Source organism: Salminus brasiliensis, chromosome 1, assembly GCF_030463535.1.
Source record: "Salminus brasiliensis chromosome 1, fSalBra1.hap2, whole genome shotgun sequence".
In the NCBI taxonomy this organism is placed as follows: Eukaryota; Metazoa; Chordata; class Actinopteri; order Characiformes; family Bryconidae; genus Salminus; species Salminus brasiliensis.
This window is the reverse complement of record NC_132878.1, coordinates 37,168,778-37,196,312: the sequence shown is the minus strand read 5'-3', so window position 1 is coordinate 37,196,312 and position 27,535 is coordinate 37,168,778. Positions and strand designations below refer to the sequence as shown.

The 27,535-nt window shown below is 41.7% G+C and overlaps 1 protein-coding gene across 1 annotated transcript in view; it reads right to left on the bottom strand.

Moving 5' to 3' along the window:
- hmcn1 (hemicentin 1) overlaps positions 1-27,535 on the bottom strand; it is a 120,797-nt gene that overhangs the window by 76,553 nt on the left and 16,709 nt on the right. The window contains exons 2-13 of the mRNA XM_072678767.1: positions 22,101-22,171; positions 15,426-15,584; positions 15,216-15,338; positions 12,599-12,770; positions 12,360-12,466; positions 9,735-9,855; positions 9,278-9,541; positions 8,035-8,179; positions 7,793-7,914; positions 3,152-3,421; positions 291-432; positions 42-169 (exon numbers count right to left, since the gene is read on the bottom strand). Coding sequence (XP_072534868.1) covers positions 42-169; positions 291-432; positions 3,152-3,421; positions 7,793-7,914; positions 8,035-8,179; positions 9,278-9,541; positions 9,735-9,855; positions 12,360-12,466; positions 12,599-12,770; positions 15,216-15,338; positions 15,426-15,584; positions 22,101-22,171 — 1,824 coding nt within the window. The remainder of the gene's footprint in view (positions 1-41; positions 170-290; positions 433-3,151; positions 3,422-7,792; positions 7,915-8,034; positions 8,180-9,277; positions 9,542-9,734; positions 9,856-12,359; positions 12,467-12,598; positions 12,771-15,215; positions 15,339-15,425; positions 15,585-22,100; positions 22,172-27,535) is intronic.

Sequence of the window (27,535 nt, the reverse complement as noted above, 5' to 3'; positions counted from 1 at the left end):
ACTTGTCAGTTTTATACATTTGAGAGTGCTTCAATTCTGACCGATATAGCTAAGAAGGGCAGTCTGGGTGTTGGTTCCTGCCATGTTGCTGGCTAGACAGCCATATGCCCCTGCGTCCTTCCGCACTGTGTTCCTGATGACCAGCGCACCATCCGGGGTCATCCTGTGCCTGGAGCACAAGAGAACAACATAGTGAGACGTTAGGAGTCCAACAGCACCAGTCACAATAGGGGGGCATCAAAGTTAGTGCTTTGTTACCTACTGCTGTGTAATTTAGAGGGGTTAATTACCTGCTGGAGCCCATGATGAACATGTCATTGTGGGTCCAAACCACTGTGGGTGTGGGGTAGCCTTTAGCCGAGCACCTGATCCACACCTCCTCCCCTGCACTGAAAGTCTGGTTCTGTGGGTTCACTAACACCACTGGTGGGGCTAAAGGAAAGTTAAAATACAGTTTTAATAAAAAAAACAATAATAATACAAAATTAAAGCACCAATTTGAACCCGCCTGAAGTGTTTCCCTGATCAATTTATTCAGCTCACTAACAAGCCATTCCTGAGTTAAAGTTTAAGTATTAGGGAAGGAATCACTGAGATGTGCAGGATAGGGGATACCCCAGGACCAGAGGTGGGAAACTGCCCACTTACTTCTTAGGTAGGTTCATTATTAATTAGTTGCGACAATGCTAAGCTACAACCATGTTTATTACTGCTGTAAGTACTGTTAATGAATGTTAATGTACCCTTATTGTAAAATGTTACCAGTTGTGGATAAATTAGTGAAAACACCACAGTTATAAGAACGCAGCTTTGGTGACTGGAGAAACTAAGTGTTGAGGGCAACTGTAAATACTGGGCTTCCTCCAGGAGAGCTTTGGAAATGGTTAAGCTGTTTGGCATAGGTCGGATGCATCCGAACAGTCATGCCTCGTCTGTTGAGAGGCTGTCCTGGGTCTGGCTGTAAAGCTGTAATTATCCTGGGTCTTAGTCACTAAAGCGCACTCTAATAGACCTGGCTTGCCTCGGGCTGACATTTAACAGCTCAGCCGGCCCTTACCACTGACTCCAGCCGCACCTCCTTAACCAGCCTCGGGGCGCATTCAAACACCTCCAACGTCTCTTTTAGACCTGAAGCTTCCGCAGAAATTCTTATGTCAGGGCTTAAACAACAGCTGATAGTCCAGAGAGGTCTATATAGACTGGTGCTACAGGCAGGTCAGCTCTGATTCGCCAATAGAACTCATTCTCAGGATCATATCAGGCCTGGTTTATTGTATTTGGGATTTGGCTGATGGTATTTCGGCAGATGGTGAGTACTGTATTAATGCTTTGGGTGTGTGTGTGTGTGTGTGTGTGTGTGTGAAAGAGAGAGAGAGAGAGAGAGAGAGAGAGAGAGAGAAAGAACTAGTGATGCAATCTATGCTGTCCAGGTCTCACTATGCTGGCAGTCCCACTTCAAAGAGGTCATAATGACTAGGACAACACAGGAGTCCCTGCAGGTGGTGATTACACACAGAGTACACTCACACACATACACATACACACAATGTGTGTGACAGCTGTTTGAAAGTCAGAGACTGACATTGACAAGAGAAACTACAACTTGTAGGACTTGACATAGTATGAAAATAGAGGGCTTGAGGAAAGAAATGGGGTAGAGAGGGGAAGAAGAGAGAGAGACGATCCATGGAAAGGAGTCTTAGGTCTCAGAGAAGATTGCTGAGGTAAAATGAGACACTCGTCATTCAACAAGTAATGTGCCAAAGTCACTCCTGTCGGAAGGTGTAAGCAAGGCTCTGTTTATATATTCTTGATACATCAGGAAGAGCTTAAGGATGGACATCTTTGATGTATCATATTACATGCATGCTGAAAACACTGTTATTTTGAGAGCATGTGATAATCTCTTATAGGTTCCTCAAAGGTTCTTTAGTAAAAGCAGCGGTTCTTTATTTATTTATACTATATATACACTCTTAAAATGGGAGTGGAGTCTTTATCAGTTCTATAGTCAAGACATTGGTTCTTAAAAACTTAAATAATCCCATGAATGCTTCAACTGTTCCTTGCCTAGTCAAAGTATTCTTCAAATACAAGAAAACGTCTTTGTAGATGCTTCCAGAGATGGAACTCTAAGTAATAAGCCTCAAGTCTTAAATTTTCCAGTTAATACTGGCTATCAGATCAATGCGTTCCTAGTGCCATTCGTTCATACTGATTTATTACACTACATTTGCTCATACTGATTTATTGCATTCATATCATGCTATGTTATTTTTGGGGGGCATTTTTGCCTCTCTATTAGTGCTTGAGGTATCACACTCAATATTTTTGCCTATTACCCCTGTTTTTATTCCTGACACTGCCTCTCAATCATCTGTCCCTTTAGGCTTTGGTCCACAGCTGGACTTTTGCCCAGATGGGCAGTGGGGTTCTATGCAGAGGGGACACTCTCGACTCCATGGGTCTGTACGTTTGGAGAATGAGAGCCCACATGAATGGAAAGCGCAGGATTTAGCCGCCCAGTGAACAGGCTGGGCTGTAAATCATTTTCGCACGTCCCATAAACCATTACAGTGAAATATTGGAGCAGGGCTGCGCTGAAAACGGATCTAGTGTTGAAGAGGAGGGAGAAAGCCTGCTCTGCCAGGAGTCCCAATCCCAATGGCATAAATCTCGCCGAGTCTTAAACGCCAGCGGAACTGAGGAACTCGCGGCACTACATAAACGCCCTGACTTGCCAGGGAAGCAGTAACTTAGTAAATCACTCTGAATGGATGGCTTGACCTTTGGCCCTAAAATCAACCTGGTTTGCACAAAAAAAGTTTGTAAAAAGTTAAGGGTGATAACTCCCTTCCCTCATTTCAATTCCCTGCTGGTATATAGGGACACTATTAGGAATGTAAGGACCTGCCTGAGAGAGAGAATTGCATAATCACAAAAAAGATTCTATACACATTACACAAATTTCCTTTTTTAGCTCCTTTTACTATCATTTCATTATGCAGTCATGCTCATGAGATCCCTCAATAGCCAGGGTCTAAGCCTGCAGCCCCAAATGCCCACTGGCTAAATACTCTCAAAGGGCACAAAAAAAAATGTCCAGGGCACCGTTTCTGGCATGACTCAGCGGATATACGAACACACTCACCTTGCACGTTCAGGTAGATGCGAGCCGCAGACACCCCACCCTCATTGGCAGCGATGCAGCCATACCAGCCCGCGTCGTCTGGGGTCACGCGCTGGATCTCCAGAGAAAGGTTGGTGGTGAGCCGGACACGGGCATCAGGCCGAATGTCCACACCGCCACGCTGCCAGGTCAGGTTAAAGCGCACTGTGCTGGCCACCACGCAGGTGAGCAAGGTCACGGATCCCGGTGATGCTGTTGCGTTGGACGGCACTGTAATGACTGGAGGGGGCTCTGCACACAAACACACATAGGAGTCAGTAAATGTGTTTAAAAAAACAGCAAGAGCAAAAGGACTGTTTACACAGTTGTCGTCACCATGGACAAGAACGTCATGAGAATATGAGACTTTCAATGATATTTCTGAACTGTTGAGGGACAGCATTTACAAAACAATAGAAAACAAAAGATCAACAAGAATTGTGTGCACAAGTGTTAAAAATGGGAAAAAAGGAAAGGACCACCATGCATTCTGTCTCCTTAAACCTTGTCCCAACAATCAGCACATTAAAAAAAGCTGATGCTCACAAAGCAGGAGAAGCCTAATAGAAGATAGCAGTGTTTTCAGGTAGACGTTTCCTCAGTCCATACTGTAATTAAGAAATGGCAGTTAACAGGAAACCGTGGAGGTCAAGTTGAGGTCTGGAAGTCCAAGAAAACTTTCAGAGAGGACTGCTCATAGGATTTACTAGAAAGGCCAATGGAAACTCCTGTTTGATTAAAAAAAAAGACCTTCATTACGATTTAACAGACAATTTAACTGGAGTGGTAGTGCAACACCTATACAGATATGACCTTAACTAAAGGAAAAGAAAGAAACTCACAGATTCAGAGGTTTTTAGAGGATGTCTTTGATGCATTTTGGAAAGTTCTGTGGACTGATTCAATTAAAATAGCATATATTTGGCTGCAGAATTTCATGAAAAGAACACCCCTCCAACTGTTAAGCATGGGGGTGGAGTGATCAATCTCACCTATTCTACAGAAATGCAAAACTCTGTATATCGCCATCACAGTCTGCGAGCTCTGAGGAGTTGACAGCTTTAAAAAAGGAACCTGATCTATGAGGGAGAATGATGACGGATGTGGGGATTAGGATGAGAGGGGGGATCTATCCACAGTTGCCCATAAATTTGGATTGAAGGAGGGGAGCTAAGCTAATCATGTCAATCATTTTATGCAGAAGGACTACTAACGTTGGCCAGACAAAACAAAGGTTAATAAAATTTCATTAATGTGTTGATCCTAATTTCTTCTTGATTAATTAGATTTGTTATTTTCATGTATTACTTTTCTTTTCTACATATTTTACTTTTCTTCATATTTTTAATTCAATAAAGGAGTTGGGCACAAACGTATGCAGGATAGGATGCATTCCAAAAAAGTTCCAAGTTCCAAATAAGTCATTTTCCCAAATTCCCACAGCAGTGTCATGTGTTTTCACCATATTTATCATCTACATTTTCACCATATTCTAACACATATTTATTTTTAATTACCCTGAAGACAAGCAGTAACTTTTTTTTTTGTGCAATAAAAGTAAAAAATTGTGTCATAAGCATTTTAGGATCATTTACTATGATTTAACTTTTAAATAAACCTCTTGATGGCTGTAATATAGGACATACGATCAACTTACAGTAAGAGGAGGCACAACCTGCCCAATTGCCCCCTTAATTAACCCTGTATATGGGGTAAGCTTTTGCACACATTAGCCCACACTTTCATTTACAGCAGAGATTCATAAAATGATAATCATAAAATATTACTAATCATCTTCAAACAATCATCAAACACCTGTACTTTTATTGACTTCCATTTTGAATTCTGAAGAACAGGATGCACCACATAAACTAAACAGAGGTGAGGAAGCCTGTGGAACTCTCCATGCTCTGTCCCCTGGGAACTCTCTGACCACCCTGCTCCTCTCACACAGGGATCAAGCGTTAAGCCTTTTCCCATCAACCCCCTAGAAAAGGTTCCTCGGACCTGAAAAGAAGTGATTAAATCAAAATTGTGGAGCAAAGCCTTGCATCTAGAGTTGCAAATGCAGCAACAGGATTGGGAGGCCTGAGTCTGGCACTAAAAAATAAGTGATGGGATCAGTAAGGGGCCGGAAGACAGGAAGCTGGTGTGTTTGTGCAGGGAGTTTGTGCAGCGTGGAGTCAGGTTTCTTCCAGCACTCTGTACAGAGAAGCTGCATCTCCAAGCTAAACCCCTGCATGAATGGACCTTAAACAGATGAGACGATGTTGCTCTACGTGCAACTGCAATATCCAATACGATTAGTTCTCAGCATTCATTTATCTATATTAAGGTGCTTGAGAGTTAGAACTCTATACATGTGCTGGAAACTTACCAATCACCAGTCTGATTTGGACAGGCTTGCCGCCAAGACAGTCATATCAGAATATTACGGCCACCTCTGGTTAGGAATGAACTCAGTCTGGGACGTCACTAACGCCACAATGTTGTCTACTTTCTTACAATGTTGCTGCCATAAGAATAAAGCCAACTTTGGATCTACTAAAAGCCTTTAAAGGGATGTGATCATCTACATGGGGCAGTGGTGGCTCAGCGGTTAGAGCGCCGGGCTATCGATAACAGGGTTGTGGGTTCGATTCCCTTGAGCAAGGCCCTTTACCCTCTCTGCTCCCCGGGTGCTGGAGTTGGCTGCCCACCGCTCTGGGTGTGTGTGTGTGTGTGTGTACTCACTGCCCCTAACAAGTGTGTGTGAGTGTGTGTTCACTACCAGATGGGTTAAATGCGGAGGACACATTTTGCTGTACAGTGACAAATACATGCACCTTTACTGTCATAGTCTTTAGAGAGATGTCTGATCATCTACTAGAAAAGCTTTTAAGGGGACGAGATCATCTACTGTCAGAGTCTTTAGAGAAATGTCTGATCATCTACTAGAAGAGTTTTTAAGGGGATGAGATCATCTACTGTCAGAGTCTTTAGAGAAATGTCTAACCGTCTACTAAAAAAGCTTTTAAAGGGATGTGATCATCTACTGTCAGAGTCTTTAGTGAGATGTCTGATCATCTACTAGAAGAGCTTTTAAAGGGATATGATCATCTACTGCCAGAGCCTTTAGTGAGAGTTCTGATCATCTACTAGAAAAGCTTTTAAAGGGATGTGATCATCTATATGTCAGAGCCTTTAGAGAGATGTCTGACCATCTACTAGAAAAACTTTTAAAGAGATGTGATTATCTCCTGCCAGAGCTTTTAGAGAGATGTCTGATCATCTACTAGAAGAGCTTTTAAAGGGATGTGATCATCTACTGCCAGAGCCTTTAGTGAGAGGTCTGATCATTTACTAAAAAAGCTTTTAAAGGGATGTGATCATCTACATGTCAGAGTCTTTAGAGAAATGTCTGATCATCTACTAGAAAAGCTTTTAAAGGGATGAGGTCATCTACTGTCAGAGTCTTTAGAGAGATATCTGACCATCTACTAGAAAAGCTTTTAAAGGGATGTGATCATCTACTGTCAGATCTTTTAGAGAAATGTCTGATCATCTACTAAAAAGCCTTTAAAGAGACATTATCATCTACTGTCAGAGTCTTCAGTGAGATGTCTGATCATCTACTAAAAAGGCTTTAAAGAGACATGATCATCTACTGTCAGAGACTTTAGACTGTTTTTAAAAGAGAGATGCCTGACAAAGAGATGTCAGACAGTCTACCTTCAGAATATTTTTGAAGAGGTGTCTGATCATCTACTTCCAGAGCTTTTAGAAAAGCATCTAGTTATCTATCGTTACGGCTTCTAATGCTTTACTGCTAGACCTTTTAAAAGAGACCTAACTATTTACTGTTACTACCTACTGTTAAAACTGCTGTTGATAAAAAGATGCCTGATGATCTAGTTTTGAAGCCATATGTCTGACCATCTACTGTCCGATTTGCAAAGAGACGTCTGGTAATTTCAGGTCTACTTAAGGATTTCAACCCCCCAAATCTCTCCACAATGAAAACTCTACATGAGTCAATTCCAAAGACTATGTCACAGAGCTGGTATTCATCTTCCTGAGGATATTATGTACCAAGTATAAATGAGGACTCATTGCTGAAATGCACCCAAAACCTTGTTAACTTAACATGTGTGTGTGTGTCCGTTACACTGAGCATGAAATAAATCTGAGTCATACTTTGCAGCCCATTTCATCTGAGGAATGCAACCCTGCTCCTGCATAGGGCTGCCTCATGAAGCCCATGCCACCACCAGATTTTTAACAACAATCTTGCATGTTTCTCTTTTTTTGCTGCTATATTATATTCAGAATTTGGACGGAAGGATTCTCCATGAAACCATTCATACAAATTCAGAAGTGGGTGACCACAGAGAAAATGTCATACTAGCCTTTTGGCCTCTGAAACTACACACATGTGATCTATTAGGCACCATTTCACAGTGTTTAGAGCACCAGTTACTTCCCACAACTACCAGATCAGTAATGCTTTAGCTGCTCTGGGTTTGAGCTGATTGTGAATGCTAGAGTTCATTACAGGTTTTGTGACCTATAAACGTCTTTGCGAGGACATTCCTGCTCATCATACCTTGCAACAAAATAAGGATTTGACTCTTGGTTTCTTACCAGAGACATCCAGGAAGGTCCGTGCGTGTCCGGTTCCGGCACTGCTGATGGCAATGCAGTCGTAGAAGCCCTCATCTTTTAGAGACACCTGAGCGATCTCCCATGATGCATTTGACGCCTCACTGTTTTTAAAATCAGTCAGCAGATTGAATTAAACTGAGGTAAAGCTATGCTCACATTACAAGGCTGAACATTCAGGAATGTCTGTATCAATGATTGAATCAACTGGCAGTATGAAGCACCTGAAGAGCTGGTCCACACCAAGGCGCTCACCCTCCCGGGTGAAACGGACAGTGTAGGGAATCAGGCTGTCCACGTGGCAGGTGAGGCCGCCCTTCTGCAGGTAATAGCCCGGGGTGACAGAGGGCATGCTCACTTTGGGGGCATCTGGTGGCAAATGAAAAAACAAGGAACATTTAGGGGCAGCATCAGAAACGGTTTTATATTTATATTCTGTTAGATGTCACTTATTAAGACATCAGGTATATATGTGTCTTTTAAGGGGTCAATTTTGTTTCTTAATGTGGCAGAAGCTCCTGTAGCACTTAATAATGATATTAAGTAAAAGCATGTTACACTTAATATAATATAATATGATATAATATAATAAACCTTAGTGTAAAATATGTAGTAAATGTATTAGCTAATTAAGTAAAAAATAGGCAGAACATTAACTGTCAAGGGCCTGTATTATATTATTAGTTAGCTTATTACATTATTGGCTTTTATTACATTCTAGACCAAGTATTACACACTGCGTGGTTAATCTGAGCTGAGCTACAGCTCAGACTAAGACTGTACTGTAATGATGAGTACATAAAACGGAAACAAAAGTGAAACAGAAGTAGAAGCAGAATCACAATAAAAAGGAATATATGGTTTAAATAGAATAGAATAGAATAAAATAATAAATATAATAAATGTAGCAGTCAACACACAATTATTATTATTATTATTGTTTTTGTTGCTGTTGTTGTAGATGTCAAACCGTCTAAAAAACTGTATACCAGCAGAAAAGTTTTCATAAATGGAATATACAGAATGTGTCATGTTTTATACAAGTTTCATTATATATGCAAAAATATAGAATAAAAGTTTATATTGTGGTGAACAGTAATATGTAAAGCCACCCTCTAGAAATGATTATGGGGAAAACAAAACAAAAATGTAACAATAGCAATTGATTTAGAGATAACCTCAACAAGGTAAAATAAATCTTTCATATCTAAAATAATGGTTTAGATGAGTGTTAATTAATTATGTATATAATCTACTATATATTCTAAAAATAATTGTACTCACACATTTTTATACTTTTGCATTACTGTGTTGTATTGTGTAACTGTTAATGACTACTACATTTCCTTTGGGATTGATAAAGTATCCATCTATCTGTCTATTTGGTAGACACAGAACTATACGACAGTACTGAACTGAACATAACAAACTCCAGTTTTAATGTGAAGTCATCTTATGGGGTCTGACCTGGAACTATACTGGAGAATGAGACGCTGGAGACCCTCTGGAAGAGGTAGCCATCGCGGTCGTAGCCCGTCACTTTCAGGAAGAAGGCTTCATTGGGTGGCACAAACTCTGTGATGTTCCAGATACTGTAGGGCAAGCGCTCAGGATAGTAGCGAATGGGCAAAGTCTTCATCGACCCGCCCGTGATGCTCAGGAGCTCCAGGCGATCGGCACGTGCAGGACGAGACAGTCCTGTAGTGTTCAGCAGGATGAAGGTGGGGATTCCTGTGTGTGAGAGAGTGATAGAGACCAGAGAGGTTGATTAAATGCGCTTGATTAAGCCAAGTGTAGTCTCCAGTGTCCAGAGCTGAGAGCCAGACATACACAACATACAACATGCATCTCATTCCAGGTGTATTCAGGGTAACGTAAGATGAGAAAATGATGAAATATTAGTGGGTCACCAACTCTAACTGACCTTGTACTGGTCTGCTGGAAGTCATTTTGAAATCCAACGTGTGTTTCCTGGAAAATCCCGCTCGAAAGTCAATGGTGCTTAGCCCCGTGATGCGGACCGAGTGCCGACCCTCGCTGATTGTCTAGGGTCGGAGTAAAACAACAGAATTCCACAGAAAATGACACACAGATGCAGCATTTTAAAGAGATGATGAAGTATTAATAATGAATGACATGTAAACAATGTACAAAATGTACAAAACCATCACTGGATTCTCAGAATTAAAAACATATTTCTTAGTCGGTTCCACTTCTGAATACGAATAAACAACAATCAAATTGCTGCATTTTTAAGTGGGCCAGATTAGACCATATTAAAACACCAGAGCCAGTCATTCTCTGCTTAAATTATTAAGTACTGACAAACATAAATGTCTGAGGGCCTCAAATCCTAAATTTTTTGTATTTTGCTGATGTTCCTGAGCTCCACGTCTAACATTTACAGAAGCAAGAAAAAGTAGATTACCGAGATTTCTGCATTTGAATAATACTGGTGTGGTGTGGTCATTACCTAAGTCACAACTATAGAGAAACACAATCTAACTACATTAATAACACACTAGTAGTTGTACTGTTTATGTCTGTAATTGAACACATTGAGTAAACCTCCACAGTGCAGGCTAGAAAAAGTAAGTGAACCTCTGTGTTCCTTCTTCAAAAGCTAAATTATGTGTCAATTAAGGAGGTGAAACTGGAAGTGTGGGTTTTACAGGTGTTTTGCCCATTCAGTAAAGACACAAAAAGCCTAGTTAGTAATAAATCTGTTCTTCTCTGGAAAGATCAGTTAGTGTGAACCATGCCTTGATGCAAACAACTTTCAAAAGACCTCTGCTTAAGACCTTGTACATCAATCCATGGTAAGACAAACTGTCCACAAATGAAGAAAATCAAGACAGGTGCTACTCTCTAGACTGGTTGTAGCTGAGATCACATGTGACGAAATTGCACCGCTCGCAACCATGGCAACAGCTCCTGAGGGCCGCTCACATACTTTCAAAATTACAACCTTCCTAAACTATTATCACGGGCCGTAAAAAACAGTGCAGTATGAAGCCAAGAAGCACTCATCGCTCAGGTCAGTGCTTCAGAGGGGTTCCTCTGGGAGGTGTAGGAGAGGGGAGCATGTGGGAGAGGGTAGGAGATGTGGGGGTGGACATTAAAGCATTAAACACTGGCTACAGAGAGACATACAGCAAAAGGCATCTAAGAATGGATCTTCAGTAGTTTCTTGCTTTGAGGTACAGTATATTGAAAGGGTGTGGGGTAAGGGGGGGTCCTTCACCTTCCAGAGGTCACAGGCAACCCAATTAACAGCAGATTAAACAAGGATCAGATGACCACACGCTGAGCCCTTGGAGATTACCTCGTGCTAACAATGTCAAAACCCATTACTGGGAGCAGGGTGTAAGCCAAAAACGTCGTCCAAACATTCGCTAATCCAGCCCAAAACAGCCCTGGGCCAGCACTCACAAAGTGTCTCGTAATCTAGGATCATTTGCTGTTCCTGTTTATGGTAATCACCATAGTCCACTAATCTTTAAGGGGCATGTTTCAGGTCGAGTGAGCTAAAGGTTCAAGTGTTAAGAACTGGCACCCTGTTTAGAGTGTATCCCAGCCTGGCCTTTCAGTCCATGTGAGAAGCAGAGCAGATCAGGAAGCTCTTATTGGAAAAAAGGATATTGCTGGTCTTCTCATCAAAATGGACCAGCCTACCCAGAGTCCAGGCATCAGCATCCACGTTCGGGATGACTTGGATGGCAAAGGCTGTGGATAGGTCACTTGGCTGTATGCTAATTGGGCAATGTTAACTCCTCACCAGCTAGCTACATTAGCGCTATGGGTAAAGTGCTCCAATGAAGGTTTCTGTTGATGAGTTTCTGCCAAGAGAAGCCCTACTTTTTCCACTTGTAATGCTCGTAAAATGCACACAAAGAAAAGAGGGCCAAGGAAAGAGAATTGAAAAACATCGTAGATGACATCAAGGGAGGAGAGTGGCCACAGATTTGAGGGGAGAAGGAAAAGGAGCGTGAAAGAGTGTGGAATGAGCTGCAAGAATCCTGTCTGGAGGCTGGTTGACATAGCTACAGGATAGGATACACCCAGTCACTAAAACTCACACAACTGATGAACCTCTATAACCACAGGTCACACTGGGGAAAAACCTCAGGTGGAGTGAGAGAGTGATGTGGTGATGTGATCACTTGGTACATAAATCACCCCACTAAGAAAAGGGTTTTAAGGGGCCTCCAGACCACACATGGTTTCATAAGAAGCATAAATCAGTCAGGAAAAAAAAGTATGCCATTTCCTGTAACTGGACTCTGCACCCTGATTTCTGCTAATCCCACTTTGGGGTTCCTGGGGGCCTTTAAGGAGAAACCTCCACACTCAAGGCTCTAAATACGAACATAGCAATGTTTGGTGTGGTCCTAAACATGTCTTAGCCTTGGCCATGTTTACATATGCCTTCATAGAACAGTTAAGCCCCGCCTATTTACACTGAATTTACAGCCTTGACAGCTTTTGAATAAGGTACAATACAAGACAGCCAATCAGAACTGAGCTCTTGTATGAGTATTCTACTCACCTTTATAGACCACATCCCTGGTGCTGGATCTTTAAGGTTGTAGACTTTGGCAGAGTTGGGAATGTGAAGGAGCTCTGTCAGCCCATCTTTGGTCCCAATCAGCTTCCCTGCAAACAGAAGTTAAACACTTCCACTGAAACTGACTGGTATGTAGAGACTGATGTGCCGCTCTAGCTGACTGACTACATCTGGAGCAAGTATGAATGTCTAAATATGGTAGAAGATGATGTTCTCCCTACCTTGGGGGTTGCGTATCTCAATGCCTGGGGCTGGCCCACTCAGGGCAACTGTCACTTCCTTCAGGCTGGGGTCAAAGGGGATCTTCCATGTGTTGCTGGTTGGATTGTAGTGGTCAGTAGACAGCAGGTGAACTTTGGAGGACTGCACTGCTTCCTCCACCCATTTCAGGACCTGTACAAAAAAAAAAAAAAAAGAACTTACAAACCAATCGCAGGCCAAAAAAATAACACAAGCTTGGTAGGGAGGCGGATGGTTGGTTGAATGCACAGACAGATGGAGACACAGATGAAGGGATTTCTGACACATTACTGGATTCAGATCAACCTGAATGGACTATATAGCTCCTCAACATCTGGTGTGAGAAGTATGTGATCTCTGAATCTGGAGCCTTTACTGGCAGTCAGAGCCTTGCCAGTGCCACATCACAAGAGTCTGGCTCAAACACATGCAAAAATATACCTAAACACAGCGATCACACACTGTGAACTCTGAACCCGGAGCCTCTTGAGGCGGTCAGAGCTTTACCAGAGCCAAACAAAAGCAAACACTTGAGTCAAAAGCATGGAAACTTTGCTCGTAATGGAATACTGCTTCCAAAACATACCAATTCACCAAATGCATGAACACTACTGATCATCAGCTGTACACTGGTTGTGAACTGTGTAAAATAATTGATAACTTCAGAACAGAACAAAATGCTTATAAGAACAAATTAGGAACAAAACAAAGGAAAATATATAAAAATAGACTTTGAGCCAAACCAACTCCTATAGAAATTCATTTGGCAGATATAACATAGATATACTGTTCTTGTCACATAAATGATAAAACTCAACCAAACCCTGTGTTCAGTAGTAGTCTCCAGATTTTCCACCACACATACTGTAGTACATTCAAATATTTTCTCCTCCCACTTGCATTGATGCTGTCATCTACTGATATTACAAAAGTGCTAAAAACAAAAATAGCATGTGAATGGTCATTGCTCATCCTTAAACATGGTTGATAGCTTTTAAACAGATATATACATGCATTTTCTTGCTCCTCATCTTCTTCTTCATCAGGGTCTGGCAGCATCGTTCCTAGACTACAGAGAACTATTTTTCTATTTTTCTGAGTCTAAAATATATAGTGGCAATTGCAGTGAAGTATTTATTTCATTAGGTTTTTGAGAGCCCAGATCCACTATAAAGCCGGTCTATAACAAATAGTGCTTGGACTTCAGCTATTGCCACTTGAGATACAATTTGAAGACAGAACCCCAGCTCAATTAATGAGTTTTACATCAATTTTAGATGAATATTAAATATTGCTTGCTAACCGTGATTATCTACCCAAATTAACCTTTTTTGCACACTATTCAACATTGAAACCAACATTCACAAGAAATAGCTTTCTTTTTACATGTTGGTAATGTTTTCTTTGTTCTGATTGGCCCATTAAAGTTCAATACAGTATCTATGGGTTGGACGAATGATGGCAAGTGCTACTGCTGGGTTTGTGGGAGTGGAGGAGTATTCTTCAAAATTAAAAACCTGTCAAATCTACACAATTCGCAGGAATGGCATATTTATTCATTAAAATGAGCTGAAATGTATTAAAGATGTGCAGGCTGTGATCATTAATTATTAAGTATCATTAACTAATTTAGCAACATTTTTACAAATGATTAATGATTAATTAACAAATCATGTTTGTGCCCTTGACTGCCCTTCCAGAAATGTCAAGAAGCAGCAGAACTAAAGGACTAAAACAAACTTGAGAAAAAAGGAGAACAATGTGGTCCTGTGTACTGATACTAGGTTATAGGCACAAGGGACATTAGAAACGAGGATCCTAAAAGTTTCATAGGCAACATTTGAGAAACTTTCAGAGTTATACCTCTGAATAAAAACTCTCTCTTTTATGTCTGCTGAACCTTCCAACTTGGGTATGGTTCAAACATCAAAATGCTGGATCTAAGCATGCCTAAGCATATATGATGATTGATAGGAAGTCTCTTGGCCCGCTTGAAAGATGAAAATATTCGAAAAGCCATGTTTTCAAGGAAGATGAGGAGTGAAATAGGAGCTTGGACCCGTGGCCACATTCTCTGGGGTTCACATGCAGCACGGCTGCGCTTGATATTCATATTTACATTACCCGTGGGAGACTGAAGCCCACAGCGGGGCCAAGTCATCTCACCAGACTCATGCTACAAACATCAGCATGGCTGAAGCAAGATGACACCAGAAATCATTCTTCTACTTCTGAAACCAGACATGAATCAGTTTCACTAGGCATTTTAATGGCAGTGATTCTGGCTGCCGGTAATGTGATCATCATACAGCGAATGCCATTAGCTGTATACTTGAGTCCCCTTGTGTGTTTAAGGTGGTAGGAACTTCAGGCCCCTGCACTACTACTGCGCTTAGATGAGAACAATCGAGCTGTAAGTACTTGTGGGGTATGTGATGGGATTTATAGATTGAGAAGAGGTGGTACAGTGTAGTGGGTGTCTTGCTGGCTATAGGCGTGCCAAAAGCCATAGTGTGAAAGAAGTAGTTGAATCTGCAGGTGTATGAAAGCATATGGTTATAAGGGTCTACCAGCAGTGTCAGAAACCCCAGTCCTCACCTCGTTGACCTGCTTTTTGTCCAGATGGAAGACCTGTCCTGAGCTGGTGGATGCTATTTCTTCATACACCTTGTAGCCGATATGTGCTCTGTCATCGCAGTCACCGGTCAACACAAACACCACCTTTACACACACACAGATATTACTTTGATACCCAAACAGTTCTAAACCATATATTTCCGTGATAATTAAAGCGGGTGGTGTTAGTACCTGAGACTGCTTCTGCTGGATGAGCTGAAGGACCTCATGGGTTAGTTTGTAGTCTTTTGAGCGGGCATCTGTGAAGACGTAAATGAAGGATCCAGGCAGAGAGATCTCCAAGGCAATCTTGATGGCTCCGATGCTCATCTCTGGACAGTCTCCACCACCCTGTTGATGTCCAAATCAGTTTGGTTAGCAACTGCCTTCACTTCACGTGACATTTTACAACTGTCACCAAATCGCTGATTGAGGAGGAACCCTTCTATTTCTGGGCTGCAACAGATAGTAGAGTTATGATTGGAGAAGTTTTCAAGCATCTACAGAGGTCTGGATCGATCGTCAATGATCGTCTGGATCTACTGCCTGTGTAAGGAGGTCAGTATGAGCATCAGGAAGAGTTACAATGTCAAGAAACAGCTTAGGAGTTCTCTGAGAGTTTGGCAATCATGAAGCTCATTACAAATTATGAAGAATGTTTGAGATGTATGTGATGGTAGACTATTACAATCTCTGGAGCCACTGACTCATGACCATAGCAGAACCCTTGTTGGTGCTGAATGGACCCATGTTACAATTTTAAACCAATCAGAGATCTCCCTTGTGCTGCCACAATAGATCTGAGCATTCGAGGCATGGACTTCACAAGACCTCTGTAGGTGTCCTGTGGTATCTGGAACCAAGACCTTAGCAGCAGATCCTCTAAGTCCTGTAAGTTGAGAGGTAGGGCCTCCATGAGCATTAGTGAGCCTTGGGTGCCCATGACCCTGTCACTGGTTCACAAGTTGCCCTTTCTTGAACCACTTTTGATAGATACTGACCACTGCATACTAGAAAAACTCCACAAGACCTGCCTAATGTTCAGGAGTTACTCTGATCCAGTCGTCTAGACATCACAATTTGACCCTTGTCAAAGCGTCTCAGGTTCATACACTTGTCCATTTTTCCTGTTTTCAACACATCACCTTTGAAAACTGTCTCTAATATATCCCACCCAGATGACAGATGCCTCGGTAGATGAAGATAATCAATGTTTTTTCACTTGATACTAATGGTACTACTGCTATGGCTGATCTGTGTATATGGAACCATTGTGTTATCTAAATAACTATTTTGTGAAGGCTTTGTATATTAGCAAAATTGCCCCAAACATGGCCCCAAAATGGCCATAATCCATTATTACAGGACTACTGCCAAACTCTTTATCCCCTAGAACTAAACAGGCTGTGTCTGCTACTGTGCCTTTAGGACTGATACAACATAAATTGGCTCTGTTCTGATTGGCTATCCATTTAAACAGCACTCAAAGCGCTCTCCTGAGAACTGTAATATGAATGGGTGTGGCTAAAACGCAGCAGGCTGAGAACGCAGTCAGGTCCATAAGTATTTGGACAAGGAAAATTTGTCATGTTTCAATGTAAATCCTTTGCCGTCAATAACTGCCTGACGTCCTCGCTTGGGATACTTTGCTCAGTTGGTTCTGTTTGCCCACAGTTTTGTCTCCTGTAAGTGAAATGCTGTTCAGTCGAGTAGAGGTCAGGTGACTGACTTAAGAACATTCCATTTCTTCAATTTAAGAAGCTCCTGGGTTGCCTTTTGTGGTATGTTTTGGGTCATAACCCTCCTGCCGTTCTATGAGTTTTGCAGCATTTGACTGAATCAGAGCAGAAAATGTAGCTCTATACACTTCCTATGCACGTCACATCATCAATAAACAATGAGGACTTAGTTCTATTGACAGCCATCCATGACCATGCCATAACAGTGCCTCCACCATGTTTAACAGATGATGTGGTATAAATCTCCATACTCTTCCCTTCCCATTTGTTATCCAAGTTAATCTTGGTTTCCTCTGCCTAAAGAATCTTTCCAGAACTGTAAGCCTGTATGTAAAAAATATGTCCAAAACAGTGACTTTACAGAAGAGGGGTGAATTGGTCCTAACTTTGAATGGAAGTTAATGTAAAATAAGAGTTTATTCCAATTCATTTACAGCATTTCAATTGGTCTATTCATCCAGCATTAAAAATAATTTTATCCAATATTAACATAAAATAATAAGAGATACATGGTTTCCATCCAACAGCCGCATGATATGATACCACAAACAATGCACAGATTTCATACAGTCATTCATGAAGTACATTCATGCATGGAATTCATACACATTTTCTAAACCAACACATCTAGTCCTCATTTTATAACATCTTTAAAAAGCAGAAATATATGTTCTGAGGAATGTAGAGAGGATTGGAAATAAGCATCTAAAAAATTCATTATCACTGTTTTGATACATCATCATCTTTAAACCCAAACCCAACTTGCTCCTTCTCTTTCTGTTCAACTCTGCAGCATCGGTACAAACATCTGGAAGCAAACGTTCTCCTATCTTTCCTTTCCAGAGGACAGAATAGAATTCATGGAACTTCAGCTTCAAATACGTACACACACCTTCTTACCCCCTACAGGCTTCTACACAAGCATGTGTATGGCCTCCATGCTGCAGTGAGTCAGCTCTTCACAGCAGCACTGCCTCTTTTCACTGTTTCTGGACTTCTTTTTTTTCAATCACATGTTAAAATAGGCTTTGCCTACACATTCATCCAAGCTTCTCCTGTTTGGCTGCTTGTCTTTGTCAGAGGAAATGCACCCACACATTCACACACACACACAGACTCACACACACCTCCGCACAAACACAAACATCTGCAGCAAACTCCAGCCAACCTAGAAAACGTCCACCAGCTCCGTCTGTACTTCCTCTTCAAAAAAAAAAAAAATAGACAAGACAAGACAGATGAGATCCCAGCCAGTGGCCAGTGGAGTGGAGCACTTAATCAGTCTGTCTGCTCCTCTGTGCTGCACTCTACCACGATGACTGACTGACTGACTGGGAAGACGATACCCTGGCATGATATGAAGAACACACCGCCTGCCTTTCCTCAAACAAGGTGCTACGTTACAGCACCAGTTAAAAAGCCGACCTCTACCAGGGTGAATGTACATTTGTCATGTTCCTGACAACATTTTGGCCAAAAGGCTTATCATTTTAACCTCTAAGACAAAAACGAATAGGGGGAAAATGTATGCCTGGGTTTGAATGCATTTCCAAGAGAACCCGACAAAGTCTTAGCATGTGTGTATTTTTTTTTAACATTTTGAAAGGCATCCCGGGAGGCTCCTCGTGAAGCTGCTTCAGAGAGTGCCAAGAGTGTGCAAAGATAAAGGCTGATATCCTACATTTTACTTTTATGTTTACATTATGTTTACCTTGAGGTCCATGTGGTTTTATGTACTAAACACAGTCAGAATTTATTTGACCAGTTTACAGTTTCCAACCTCACTGACCAGTTTCCAGGTTCTAACCTATTTTTATCCCTTAGAAATAAACTGGCTTGTTGTTGCCATGGGTTTGGGACTGATATATGTAGATGACTTCTGGTCTGATTGGCTGCCCTATGTATCAGAGGACAGGTTTAGGGGCCATGCTTAGAGGCTCAACAGTGAACGCTCAGCAGATAGGGGTTTCAGTAACCCAGCCCTCTAAGCTTCAGCCTCAAGCTTCATGAAAAAAATAAGAAGCTTGGGTTAAAACATTTATTTTAACCATTAATTAAAGTTGTCTTTAATGATAAAACCATCTATATATCTCTAATATTGTATTTTGGATACTGGTAGCTACCAGCCATCATTAAACGTGGTGTTTCTATGGGTCTACACAATACTACGGTTCCCTCTGAGCAGAACAGGTTTGAGGGCCTTGCTTAGGGGCTCAACAATGAAAGCTCAGCAGATAGAGGTTTCAGTAACCCAGCCCTCTAACCACCAAATCAAAACTGCTGACCAATAAAATACTGAAGTACTATAACTAAGCAGGCTTGACCAACGTAGCTTAGTTATTGTTTTTTAACTATGCTAAAGCTGCAGATTAAGGCTTTATAGGACAAAGGTCAATAAAAATAAGCACCAATGGTGCACCAATATGCCAATGTCTGATCTTTTTCATGTACATACTGTATCGGCCAGTACTGCTCCTAGTTTTGATACCTAAACACTGGTTATGCGGGTAGATTTAGTCTTAACATCTAAATCTACCCAGATTGTCTTTAAACATTTCTTTCTGTAGGCTATACACAAGGGAGTCCAAACCTTTGACTGGTATTACACACCACTTCTAAGGTCTTCAAAGGCTTGTGGCGAATGCGCTCCACTGCAGTCCAGATGCAGTCCAGATAAACTCTCTGATACACTAAGCACAACTACCTCAAGCAGAGAGGACGCATGCACTCCAGTGCCAGATACACTCTCAGCCTCGCCAAGGATCCCGTCTCGTGGGTGGAACGCACACAAGCGCCGTCGGAAACGCATCGCTCAGCTTGACCTTTTGGGAAACAGCTCTGCAGATTCCAAGCTATTTGTTTAAGAGATAAACTGAGTGAAGGAGTCTCTCTTCAGACTGCACAGAACACACAACAGTTTGTGGTGTTATAAGTCAGTATTGCCCCAAGCATTGTCACACAACCTTGTTCACCTCCAAATAAAAAGGGTTTGGAGAGATGGCTTATGAGTATGGATGGGTATCGGCAGCAGATGATGTCTATAATCATGCAGCTGACCTGAACTAACCCGATAGCAGCTGGGTATTTTGCTGTATAAGGTAGAGGTGTGTTTGTGTAGTTTGAGCATGTTGGCCTTCTTTTAAATGCTCATCATAAGTGGGGTGCCTTCATTCAAAAAAGCTCATTGTAATGCTTGGTAGTTTTTCAAGAATATGCTCAGTATCAGGCAATACCACACTGTATAAAAAATAGTTTTTCCCAAATAAACCAATTAAAAATCATATTAAAATGACAAGAATACATTGTTTATTGAAAAGTGTTGGAATGCATTAATTAGTATTTTCTAGTAATTTTAACAAAACTAACTGTTACATGATTCTTTCAAACTGTCAAAAAAGTAATAAAGATTTCTGTACTTTTACACAACATTATATATTACATTCATATAATCCTGTAATTTTAATATATTACTGTCAAATGCAGTTTATAACTGCAAGAAAAGATGTGACGGAAAACAGAAATAATTTGTGATTTAAAAGTACTGTGACATAGGTCTGTTCCCATGATGCTTTGGGGTTTCTATTTAGTTAGAAACATAAAGACAGCAAAGGCTTTAGTAGTAGTTTAGTTATTTTGTGTGGTTTGTATGGACTAAGAGGCGTTTTGGTATGGTTGGCTGTGTATTTTGGGTGCTTTTAAGTAATCCCTGTCATAATGGCACCTAAGCTGAGGTGTAGCTTATTTGGGGGCGTGTCAGCACGGGCTATGTCTATTTTATAGAGTTCTTAAGAGAACACCCTGTTCTTGTTCTGATGTTTTCAGCTGTGTTGTTCATACTTGCTGTTCTAACTGTTTGTTTGTGATTAAGGTCTTCATGAGAAGCGCTGGAAACCTATTTTAATATGGATTGTGGCATTTGTATTTTTTAATGAGCAGTTTACCCCCATGTGGAGAACATTATTCATGTATTTTAATAAAAACAAACTCTTCTAAAATGTCATTTAAACTAACAGTACTTCTGTTTTCTGACAGACATTGATATTGCCAGATAATTACCTCTTTTTACATATATTTTCCTGTGTTTTCACACTTACTGTTTTAACAGTGCAAGATCTCAATTTCAGTGTCTGTACCGGAAGTGAAACAGTTGTACAGAGTCAACGATCTCTCAAATGATAACAATCTGACGTATACAGAATAATAAACTACTGAATAAACTACATACACACTAGTGAGAAAACAAACACAGTGGACAGTGAGCACAAGTGACCAGAGCGGTCATCAGCCATCGCTGTGGCACCCAGGGAGCAGAGAGGGTTGAAGGCCTTGCTTGAAGCCCCTATATTTCTATGACTATACACATTGTCTTGTATCTGCATCTGTATTGTATCTATTAAGGTCAACAGACCAGCAGTTCTGCAGAGTTCTTGTAGATGTATAGCTTGATGGCACCTCCGGGTGTATAACGTGCATCTAGTACTTCTTATATTCTAAGTACCAGACCAACAGAAGCACCAACAGAACAAACTGAACCAAATAATTGGGGTTAATGGTGAAATCTAGTTGTTTAGGGCTGCAATGTCAAACATAATAAAGTATATAAATTACATATGTTTATAGTTTGTTCCTCATTTATGGCTCTGAAAAGCCAGTGAAGACAACTTTAAACTGGGCCGTAGAGCACAGGAGCCAAGCTCAAACGCCTATGGTTTGTAAGAATGGCGATTAAATAGTTTCCATTCCAGTCTTGATGAAATCCATTGAACTATCCAATGTGATAAACAGTGCTGACACATCACATCTAAACAGTTAGACATTGCTGTTTCCTCTCGGTTCTATCAATTTTTGCAATCATGTAAGTGTGTATGAATATGTGTTGCTATTTCACAATGTTTTAATTTGCAATATAAACAAAAGTAAACAATAAGTCAGTGCTAAACAGAAGGGGACCTGTTTTGAGATGTAGACAATATGGAAGTATGTAGATATTTAATCAAAAGATTTTCCAACTGCTTTAATAACTTGAGAATCCCGATGTATCAATTCCGTGCTACTGGTGGTTACCCACGTCCTATTCAGGCCGGCCAGGGCAATTATACCACTGACCTCACCCAGTGCATGAACTCACCTGCACGTACAGCTCCCTCAGCTCATTCTGAAACTTCTTGGGATCTGTCGTTATGGTGACCGGGCCAATCTCTGCAAAAACAAGCAGGCAAGACAGGACGCTGTTAGTGGCAGGAATGCAGAGTTCACAGCTCATGATTAAAATAGTTCCTTTTTTTTTTTTGGTTTGAATTCCAGATGAACGGCAAATATTTGCATTGGCGGACAGCGGCGGATGTCCAGGTTCAAAGGTCACTGCTTGAACCGATATGACAGCAAGCTTCCTCCGAAGTGCCTGGACCCTCATTTATCATTGTAGCAAGACTAGCACATTTAAACCACCGCTTCAATTGGAATGTTGAGAATTCATACACACAACAAAGTGCGATTTATCAAACCAGACAAATACTGTGGTGTACAGAGGCCGGCTAGCACTTAGTGTTGACGAATACCATCGTGCTAGAAACTACTCTTAGCCTTATATACGATCCAGCTGTTCCTTCTGGAACTACATGACTCCAGTGCACGACACAAAAACTCATAAATAATGAACGATAAGCAATGAAATCATCAATGTGACATCGAATACAGGTGTAACAATGCATAGAAAAAGTGCGTATGACAGTGTGCATAAGTGACAGTGTAGAGTAGAGCATGGTCATCCTATTACCAACGCTAGTAATGCACCTGTATGCTGTAAAAGCATAGACGCCAGATATACAGGCAGTTTCACTGCTCAACACGTCAGCAGCAGAATGAGCTATTCTTGATCTTCAGACATGAGGAAACCAGCCACTGGTTTAAATATGAATGGGAGTTCTTGTGATGCACAACATGGCATCTGTTTACAAAAAAAGTACCGCCCTTCAACAAGATGAGCCAATCAGCTTACTGGTTATGCCGTGAGTAGGGGTCTACAAAAGCACAGTAGCCAGAATAAGCTGACAAATTATATGTTTTTATGCAGTACTGACTTAAATGACTTCAGTTTCCAGCATTTTGGTCTCTCTCCTCACTTATAGAGATCAGTGCCTGGTCTTGTATGACTGGAAATAACTGCCGAGCGGTTTAACGGCTTTGTTGGAAGTTAGCATACACTCATTCTTAACTAGTGTAAATTATCCTTGTCAGATCTGAACTGAGCTCCTTGAACCTTTACATTTTTCTGTGTGTCGGTCAATCCAGTAAGTGCTGTCACTAACAAGATGCTTAAATAATTCTTTGTCTGGTTAAAGGGTTCCTTCTGTAGATGGGTTCTCTAACAAAAAAATCACCTTTAGTTTCACATGTGAAATATGGTAGGGAACCCATGCAGACACTCAGGGGACGACTTTATTACTTTCGTGTTGCAGACATCAAAACCTGGCCTGGCAGCCTCAGCTGTTTCTGAAGCCTTCAAAACCTCCCAACCAGATTAAGTACAGAGTGACAGCGGTCAGAGTACCAGGAGGTGCCACAGACCGAGTCTGGATTCTTGCAGACATGATATGAGCTCACAGTCCTGGAACCTGGAGTCAAAGGCTCCCTTTCATCAGGCTATCAAGAGGCCAGGCTGCAGAACAGTCATCGGCCGGTCAGTCGCAATACGCTGCATGTGATTCTCACTACCCTGCGTGTGGGAAAGAGGCAGTGTGTACAACATTACTAAATGGAAAGTAGCACATGTGGACTGCACTGTTTGACATTCACTCACTGGCCACTTTATCAGAAACACTTGATGGGGTATCACCACACGCAGTACATTTTTGAGAATGTAAACAATATCTGTCAACAGCAGCCCTGAGGTCGGAAACTGACCAGTGGTGAATGGGTTAGAGGGTGGCTGACAACAGATGGGCTTCAGCCTGTAATTGTACACTTATATACTGGACACCCTACACACTGCAAAGGGTCATTTTGTTTTTTACAAACATCACCTTAATTTACCAAATTTCCAAGCTTCGTACAGACTCTTTAAACCTTGTGCTAACCCTCAACAAATACAGGCTCTTCTAATAACTGTCTAGAATGTCTGAAAGCGAAAGTAATTGACACCCATAAGGATATAAGAAGATTCAGAAGAAGTTCAAGAGTAAGAGCAGTTTAGAGGAACACTGCTGGTCAAGATGAGATCTGGAAGATGAACTGCTCATATTCTGGTAAGACAGAATATGGTAAGACTGACTGCCCAAAACCCACCCTGTGAGTACCAAAAACCTGCATAGAACCAAGCTAAAAGTCCTTAGGCACAGTCAAAGGTACTGTGAAGCATTAGGATGGATCTGTCATGCCTTGGGGTTCATCAATAAACACCAGCAGTCATCCATGCCCATGCCATAACAGTGCCTCAACCATGTGGTACACCTACCTCCTTGAGAGTGGTACTGACTAATCATCCAGGTCTTTTGGTGTTTCTAAGCTCACTAGTAAATCAGATGGAATCACTTGAATTGGACGATTGATTCCACACTTGGAATCAACCGCAGACCTCTTTTCTCCTTAACGTATCATAACCATAATGGTGATAATGAGGAAACTGCTTATCAGTTAACTGTCCAATTACTTTTAAGCCTGTGAAAATGGAGGGACTATGTGCAAAATGACTGCAAAACCTAAACTGCAATATTTGCAACATATGACTTCATTAACATGAAATATTTGTTACATTTCTTACTGAAAGATGAAAGTCCACACTTCAATCATGTCTGGATGGCCTCATTTCAAACCCACTGATGTGGTGTACGGAGGCAACGTTACAAAAACTGCATCACTCTCCAAATATTTATGTGACCTGACTGTATCTGGAGAGGAAACCCTATCAAGGCTAACAAGCATCCATTCCACAATGGGAGGCAAGGCCTGTTCTCATTACCGATGTTCTCATCTCCTGTTCACATCAGCTGTTCTCCCCTGCAACAGGAAAGAGCTTATAACTCAGGTATGCTCTTCTGTCAGTGGCTCGGACTTCAGCGTGAGGTCATCGCTCCACTGTTCTTAGCGCCGGCACATGCCGAGTGACCTCATGCTCTGTTTTCAGGCCTGCTCCCTTTTCCCGAAGCCAAAGCCGGTAGTTGATTTTTCTCAGCTTGCTTTGTTCCTAGTTCTAATGAGCTGTGAAGCTTTTCAGAGCTGCTTTTTCCAAGGTCGTGCAGAGCTAAGAGACTGGTGACTTCAGCACCGCAGCTGTTCTGCTTTATGCACAGTGCATGGCAGGATAAAGATGATTTCTGCTGATGCATACCAATGCAGAGGCCCATCACATTTCTGTTCCATGTTGAGGAATGGGTTCATTTCAACCCCCGAAAGAGACTCCATAGGACACTTTGTGGCACCTTTACAGAGGCAGCAGAGGAGCCAGGACGTTCCACAGCGTCAAGAGGAAGCTGTCACAAAGCCTATGTACAGTAGGAGGTTTCCATCGTGATATGGTGTGCATGTCAAATATGTCCACCATGCTGGACCCCCCTCTGAAAAAGAGCAATACTCTACACAGATACACAGACATGTGCTTTCAATAACCCTGACGAGACCAATGAGCTTAAAAACAGTCTCAGTGCTTCTACGTCCAAACAAAGAGCCTGAAGCTTTTCGCAGTCCCTGAGTTCACATGTTCAAACAATGAACCCTAGAGACATGTCAAGCCCTCCTAAAGCAGGTGGTGGATCACTTATCCCAGCTCAAGGATCCCCGGCCTATCACATCCTCTGTTAGTGATAAGCATGGAATGTCATTTTGAGCAAAGGTGCTACGGCCTCAGGCTTGGCCCATGAGCTGACCAAGTTTTTGAGCATTATTTACACTGACTCTGAAATTGTGCTGTTTATGGTCATTTACTTTAGGTCCATCACACTTATCAATTACAAATGCCCCAGAGTGCCCCCTTTGCAAGCTTTCCAATACTGGCATGGTGTAGGACCCTGAAAGAGTAGAAAGAGGGACATTTGTGTGATGAAAGACTTTCCTAAAAAAGAACAGGGAAATCTATTTGGCTGCAGGGAACTGAGTTCTCAAGAAAGCCCTTTCATGAATAGAAAACTTTACAGAGGACTGGGATGTATCTTCTGATTAAGGAGCGTTATCAGAACTAGCCAGGCACCGCCTGCCTCTGCCTCTGATTGGACCAGAAAGCAGTGCCATGGTTAAGAAACAAACTGAGCTTGAAACATATGGAAGCCAGAATCAGAGGATGCTCTTGCACAGCTGGGAGAGGCCAAGGACACCAGTCGCCGTTGGACAAATTTAGCAATTACAACAGTCACTTGTCTCAAAGCCTAAGCCGAATGGTGTCGGCCAAAAAACAAGACTTTAAATGAAAACACTAGAGGACTAGGGGAACTCCACAGAAAGCCTCCTTGACCAATTTTTGAACAGAAAATGGGTGGTTGCACAAACCTCTGATGATTACAAAGGACGTCGCTTAGGTTTTTTCGCCTCACATCCATGACCATGTGCATTATGAGCTCAACATGGTGGAATTCTGAGACCTCGTTTCAGACCAAATGAACGGCTATAAACACCAAATGTTTATCTCCTCAGAACATCTTTGGAGAGTGAGGGCAGAGGAGAGGAAACCAGAGCTGTTCCAAGCTTTGTGTAATAAACAACATGAACAATTTACTGCAAATCCGGTTGTTTTCTTGGGCTATCTGAGGTAACCCTACGTGAGTTCACACTTCTCCGCGGATCATGCGCATGTTTAAATGTTAACAGAGGGGCTAATGAGAAGGAAAACACTGGGCAGTACACCAGGCCAAGCCAAACTTTGCTTCAGACATCACAAAGCAAGAAGACTCTTGGTTTGTTCGTTTGTTTGTTTTCTTGGATGAAAAAACAAACATGCTGCACATCGCAAGCGGACCAGAGGAGGACACTGACCCAAAGGTCATGTGTCATGGTAATTTTGTGGCTTTGTTGCTTTTGCTGTCCTCCAAATGATGTGCTCTGACATAATGACTTAAACGGAGACTCCTTACAATGCCAGACATACAAGAAGCCTGGTCAGTAAGAGTAATGGGCCCCAATAAGGGTAATGTGGGCTCTGAGAAAATGTTTCTAGCTGTATAAGCAATTGTATTAACAGCCCACAACATTTGCTCTCTTTTTTTTTTTTGCTGCCCTTGGGGTTGGGTTCTGTCTTTTAGCAGAGCATTGGAAATGTGCTAGCATTGTGTTGTTGACATGCGACATCATCTTTGCTGTGCTGAGATCATTCCGTTTTTCATGCAAGGGGACATCCATGTTGTCTTTTGTTGCTTTTCACAGTAAATGAACTCTCCTAAACTGCTAGCGTAAACAAATGGTTCAGTAAAATATCTAATTTACCGAATACCCCCCCCCCCAATCATGCTCTACTCAATTTGCTTTTGCTTGCTTTTGTGGTTCCTGACACTGCATGGTACATCCATTAAAATGCTTAAAGGTGCTGCTACAAGAACACTGCTACTACCCATCCATCCCATGCCAAATTCTCACACTAAT